Source organism: Physella acuta, unplaced genomic scaffold (assembly GCF_028476545.2).
Source record: "Physella acuta isolate Inbredline_101_S28 unplaced genomic scaffold, ASM2847654v3 ptg000923l, whole genome shotgun sequence".
Lineage (NCBI taxonomy): Eukaryota > Metazoa > Mollusca > Gastropoda > Physidae > Physella > Physella acuta.
In genome coordinates, this window is record NW_026732440.1 from 129,677 (window position 1) to 136,559 (window position 6,883).

The 6,883-nt window shown below is 35.6% G+C and overlaps 1 protein-coding gene across 1 annotated transcript; it reads right to left on the reverse strand.

Moving 5' to 3' along the window:
- Positions 1-413: 413 nt before the first annotated feature.
- Positions 414-6,665, reverse strand: LOC131953447 (uncharacterized). Its single transcript, XM_059316631.1, has 5 exons — positions 6,605-6,665; positions 5,332-5,429; positions 3,839-3,931; positions 1,000-1,125; positions 414-535 (listed from the first exon to the last, which is right to left on the reverse strand). The coding sequence occupies exons 2-5, from the start codon at positions 5,414-5,416 to the stop codon at positions 429-431; spliced, it is 411 nt and encodes a 136-aa protein (XP_059172614.1). The 5' UTR covers positions 5,417-5,429; positions 6,605-6,665; the 3' UTR covers positions 414-428.
- Positions 6,666-6,883: the final 218 nt, after the last annotated feature.

Consider the following 6,883-nt stretch of genomic DNA (forward strand, 5'->3'; position numbering starts at 1 on the left):
TGAAAATGTTTTTTGCGCAAAAACCTCCACAGGAGTATTCTCAACATCTTACCAAAGTTTCATGGCGATCGTGAGAATGGTGTCACTGCAGTTCCTTTTTATTATTTTTATATACCGTATATAGAGAAATGTCGCACCCTCCCGTGGCGCCGCCCTTGCGAATTTGAATTTTTTTTTTTCGCAGAAACCTCCCCAGGAATATTCACAACAACTTCCCAAAGTTTCACGGCGATGTGATGAGAGGTGTAGTAATGCATAAAGGACAAACACACACACACACATACATTGCTTTTTATATATATATATATAGATAGATAGATTTTTCGATAGATTTTTCAATTAAAACATTGTCTCGTTACAATAATTTTACTAATTATATGGTAGTTGGATGTGTTCTCCGTTAAGTCGATGTCTAATCACAGTGTAACTTACAAAGGACATGGCATTTCGATGGGCTTTCCATTATCACAAGCGTAATATTTCTTGCATGTTTCGCTTTTCGCAATGGACTTAGCCTGTGGGTCGGAGCAGGATGCTAAAATATAAATACAAAACTTCTTTAAACATCCGTGTGCTTAAAAATGAGCCCATGCATATAAAATGATAGTGATTTTTTATTGAAATGATTATTATAAAGACACTTAAGTTTAGCACAATAATTGAGTTATAGACAATAAGACATCTGGAGCAGAGGCGTAGCGAGGGGGGGGGGGGGGGGGGGGGGGCGGGGGTGCGGACCGCACCGGGTGACACCATTTAGGGGGGTGACACCAAGGCAAAAAATAGCAAAATATATAGAGAAAAATTTGAGGGGGGTGCAAATCAAAAGTTTCATGGGGGGTGTAAATGGAAAGAAAGTTTGAGGGGGGGTGCAAATCGAAAATTTGTCCCCGGGAAGGGTCGCTACGCCTCTGGGGGGTGGGGTGACACCATTAAGTGCCGCACCGGGTGACACCCGACCTCGCTACGCCACTGATCTCGAGTGTTAAACTTAGTTACTTGGGATTGTTCCAGCAGGATTCTTAGGACACTTGTTTGGCCAAGGGACGTTCTCTGGATAGTCGCAGTATCCCAGGCTATTGAACAAAAGTCCGCTAGCACAGGAGTCGACGTAATCAGCCACACCTGAATGTTTATGGTTGAGCACAAAATCCGGGTATAAAACATCGTGTTTAATCATTGATCAAAGCTAAACTAACAGTATATTTAGACGTCAATTTATACAAGTAACATGAATGTTTTATTTGACTAATCTCAGCTTCAGCTGATGACAATGTTCTGATTGTTCAATGAATATTTTTTTTACGATTACGTGTGATTGTTTCAAAATTTAATTAAGACGTGTGCTGCATAGCATGATTGCGTCAAGCAACAATACTTGTCTTACGGCTACTGCCTCCTGAGATTTCATTTACTTGGCTTAGTGCGACTGTCTTCTGAGCAGTGTTTCTTTCATGCATCTTTTCAGTACGTCTACCTCAACCCCCCCCCCCCCCCCCCCCCCCGCCCCAGTTCCGGCGCCAGGTTATTTAGCGCCCTAGGCCAGGGGTCGGCAACCTTTTGAAGAGGAAGAGCCAAAAGTTACAATTTTCAAAATTTCCCTGGTTTTAAAGAGCCACTAACATTTTTTTTTTATTTCAAATTTTTTTTTTTATTAAGATTATTAGTATTTGTTCAAGGAGCTGGAGAGCCGCATCTTGATATCAAAAGAGCCGCATGCGGCTCGCGAGCCGCAGGTTGCCGACCCCTGCCCTAGGCAAAACTTATTAAAACGCCACTTCCACACAAATTAGTCACTAAAAGATACGTATAAGACAAAAATTAATTAAAGTGACATATTAATAATTAATTTATTATCAATTGCATACACGTTTTAGTAGACATCAAAATCAAATTTTACTTGCCTCCTTCGTCGCAAAAGTTTGTACTAATTCCTTCAATTCCAGTTTGCAAGCGTAATCACATTCTATTGAAATTCTATTGAAAAGTCCACGAGTGCTCTTCCCCCCCCCCCCCTCCCGGGAGAAATAAGTCTGGAACAATACCACTGAAAAAAAAACACAGCCTTTGTGGTGTTGGGCTCTCTACAGACCTCCCAAGGTGAGTTCTAAAACGGAACTTACCTGTTTTAAGATTGACTGTCTTTAGTTGTAATTGTAAAATATCTATATTGTGTCATTATGTAATGATTTTTGTTTTTGAAAAAGTTTACAAATGTTATAGATTCCAGCCTAAAATTGTGATATATGAATCCTTTAGGGGAGGGTGAAAAATATGAACAAAACACTTAATTAATTAGATGATTAATTTGCCACTAAGACTATTTTAGACGCATTTGTTGTATGTCTACTAACATTAAGTATTACAATTTACAACGGCTGCTGATGTATTTGTTTTTCAACTTGATAATGCAAGAACACCTACCAAACTATTTCGTTTAGGACTTCGGCTCTATGTACATTTTTACAATAGCAATTAATAACTTAAAGTTGTGTTTATAAGTAAGCGGTCAACTTAAGGTGCAAGAATTAGAAATTAATGTTGAGTTAAACAACGATTTATCTCCCTTTTTGAAATCCAAATACCAACATTTTATTCAAGGGAAATAACGTTCACAAGAATAGCTAAATTTAACAAGTGTAACTAGGACATGCTTGAAAACCACAATAAAACGCTTTACATTTCATTACGCAATAATTATAATAATTTTTTTATATTGCTTATGTAATTGTGTTAAAAAAATATTTTTTACCAAATGATTACTTAACTATAGGTTTTGTAAGAAAGTCTAAACACGGTAGCTTTATTATAACATACTTGTAGTCAATTTTGATGACATACGATAAATCGCTGCTAGGTGTATTTTTACCTCTTAATCTACACATTTTTTAATTTCAAAAAAAGTCGTAAACTGATAAAAAAAAATTAAAAAAAATAAATAAATAAATAAATAAAGAAAAAAAAAAAAACTGATAAAGACACAGGAGTCGGCAACCTGCGGCTCGCGAGCCGCATGCGGCTCTTTAGCTCCATACACAAATATTAATAATTATTTTATTTTCTAAACTCATTAAAATATTGTTCTGCAACACTCTGTAATGAACGATATAACTATAAATATAAACAATAAACACTCGCTATTCTATTAGAATATTTAGTTACTCCCTATTTCAATGTACTTCCTATTAAAATGTCCATCCCCAATTGAAACATTTAAGTTCATTGTGGATATTACAAAGAAACTAAACGATCTAAATGTAAAACTGCAAGGAAAAGAAATCCCAGCCTATGCCTTGCAGAGTTTCTTCCATGCATCTCTTCGGGGGGGGGGGGGGGGACGACGACGACTCTGCCCCCTCCCCCCCCCCCCCCCCGAAAAAATTCTACCGCCCCCCCCCCCCCGAACGAAATAAAATGTATATAATTTATATAGAAAATATATACTTTTAACAGTGTTCGCTCCACCGAAGAAAGTCTACCGCCCCCCCCCCCCCGGAGAAAAAAGTCTGGAGGAAACACTGATGCCTTGCTTGAAGAAGTTGATTGTTTCGAAATTTTAAATTTTTTTTTTTAAGTTTTTAAAATTTGTATGTATTTATTTATTTAATGTTGAAGGCCTAATTCGCCTTAAAGGTAGCGCCGGCCCTGACTTTCCCCCCCCCCCCTCAAGTACGTCTACTGTCCCGCCCCCGAACGAAATATAATCTCCGCTCACCGAAACCCCAAAAGTTCCCCCCCCCCCCCCCCCCTCGGAGAAAACGTCTGAAAGAAACACTGCTCGTGAGATTGAATTTACTTGACTTAGTGCGACAAGCTCCTGAGATTTAGTTGATTTTACCTTGAGCACACAGGACAAATTTTTCAGGCTGGCACCGGCTTGGTGGGTAGGAAACGGCTGGATAGCCAGTAGCAGGACACAAGGCATTTAGTTCTGAGGAGAGGGGTGGGTGGATATTGTTAATTTATGACATGCAGATGGTACATAGGTAACAATTATCTAAGACTTAAGGCATTTAGTTCTGAGGAGTGGGGTGGGTGTAATTGTTAATTATTGACATGTAGATAGTACATAGGTAACAATTATCTAAGACTTAAGGCATTTAGTTCTGAGGAGTGGGGTGGGTGTAATTGTTAATTATTGACATGTAGATAGTACATAGGTAACAATTATCTAAGACTTAAGGCATTTAGTTCTGAGGAGTGGGGTGGGTGTAATTGTTAATTATTGACATGTAGATAGTACATAGGTAACAATTATCTAAGACTTAAGGCATTTAGTTCTGAGGAGTGGGGTGGGTGGATGTTGTTAATTATTGACATGTAGATGGTACATAGGTAACAATTATCTAAGACTTAAGGCATTTAGTTCTGAGGAGTGGGGTGGGTGTAATTGTTAATTATTGACATGTAGATAGTACATAGGTAACAATTAGCTTGACACAAAGCTTTAGGGGGGTAGGGTGGATGTATATTATTGGCATATAGACGCTACATTAATAACCATACTAAAATAATTGTTTGTTGTTTTTTAAAGCACAGACAGTGGCGCTAACTAGAGCACAAATAACAAATGGAAAATGCAACATATTTATTTAAAAACATTGTAATAACACGCTTTTAATGCACTAAAATTAATAAAATAAATATTATTTTTTACACTATAATAATCAAACTAAAAGCATTGATCGCAAAAAGTGTGAAATTATTTCTAGATTATTATTATTATTAAATGTATTTTTTAAACTACTCAAAACCTGGTTATTGTAACGGTTTTTTGTCATTTCTGGTTTTGTTTCCTCTTTTTCGGTAGTTAAATATTCTAAAATAATAAGAAATACTAAAGCTTATTAAATCAGTGTGTAGGCCTACCCCAGTACCACATTTATATTTTACTACCCCGATAGTTTTGGTCGAAACTCATCACCACAAACGTAACAATGTTTGTAAAGTATCCGATCACTTTTTAAAAGTATTAGCCCATAATCTGCCCATAATTAGCGTCCGTCTCGGCTCTAACTTTGGAAACAATATTTCATCAGCTCACTTGACTGATCGAGTGATCGTTACTGTCTAGTTATCTCCCATTTTCTGTCTGATTGAATGTAATGTTGTCAATTTAAAATTATTTTTATTTGCTTAGTTAATACTCCGTTAAGTTATTATATTCTACCGTTATTATCGGATACTAACATTTCGGCAATTTTCTAAAGAAATCGCTCTAACTGGCAGAAATCAAGAAATATAATCTAATATATATATTAGAAATATAATAGCTTGTGAAATGTTGGATCTTTAATGTTGCTATAAAAAGAAACGAAACAAATTAATTACCAGCATCTGCTCCACCAATCCTCACAGCAGCCTGTGAGTATTGCAGCATTACACCCGCAATGAGTATAAATACATAGGCTGTCATTTTGTTTGGTAATCTGGGAGAAAAAATCAAACACGTTTCAATAATTGTCTATTTTAAACGTGGCTACTCTCTGGATCAGCTAGTCGGGGAAAGATACGTCTTTGATGTCACAATTTTATCAACTAGTCAGGGAAAGAGACGTCTATGATTTCACAATTTTTGACAGTTTATGTTCACGGTTATTAATTGTGTTATTTTAAATACTTTTAGGAATACAAAAATGTAAATAAATGCTATTTTTTAGAGAAAATAGAGATAATAATTAGAGCTTACTGATGGTAGTAAAAATTTTGTTATTTTAAATACTTTTAGGAATACAAAAATGTAAATAAATGCTATTTTTTATAGAAAATAGAGATAATAATTAGAGATTACTGATGGCAGTAAACTAAAATCTACCACAGCTCTGTAATAATTCGATTACTTTTTTTACAAGCTTTTATTTAACTCACTTCCTCGACAGTCTGTCTGTCTGTCTGTCTAGACGGAAACGCAGGAGTGAAAATTCGGACAGTTCTACTTGACCGATACGATTCAAAGTTAGCACGTGGGTCAAGACATGAAGACAATGCAATCTGAAACTAAATTTGACTCAATTGGATGCCTAATTAATTTTTTATGAATTAATTAAAATTTGGACCGAATTAGTAGGCATGTCTAGCTAACCACACCACACGCGTCATCACCTTCAATAGCTGCGCCATCACGTAATGGCTGCGTTCAAAAACCATTGCGCGCCTACTGAACGTGATGTTCAGTAGGCGCGCAATGGTTTTTAGTCATGTAACTCTATTGTAAATAAAACATGTAAAGTACTGAAAAAAAAATCATAAAAAACGTTTTAATAACAAGCTTTTATGTAATGATGCACTAAAAAGTAGAAAATAAATTATAGACTACTATTTAAATAACTATAAAGAAAAGCGTGGGTGTCTTCCTTAACATTAGTAAAGGTATCCAATAGATACTAAAGTGACCCACGCTTTTCTTTATAGTTATTTAAATAGTAGTCTATAATTTATTTTCTACTTTTTAGTGCATCATTACATAAAAGCTTGTTATTAAAACGTTTTTTATGAATTTTTTTTTACATTTTGCGTTATTTACGAAAACCTTATTTAAAACAATGACTCAAGAAATTTAGAAAACCAAAACATATTAATAATTAAATGACGAAGTCAACTATACCTGTAGAATGTTTCCTTAATGAACAGTTGTTGCAGCAGAAATATGTACCCACAGACTAAACGAAAACAGTTTATGTTTTATACAAGAGAAATATCACACCTGTTCCTGTACCTTTTGTTCTCGCTTTGTTCTTTGTTACCGTTGTATGTTTAGATTTCGTGCTAAACACAAGCGGTATTTTATATTCTGTATTTGTGTAGGAGTCAGGAGCTTTGTTTGCTTCATGGTGTCAATATGTTAAAAAAAAAATATTGTTTTCGAATGACCGTTATTAGATTT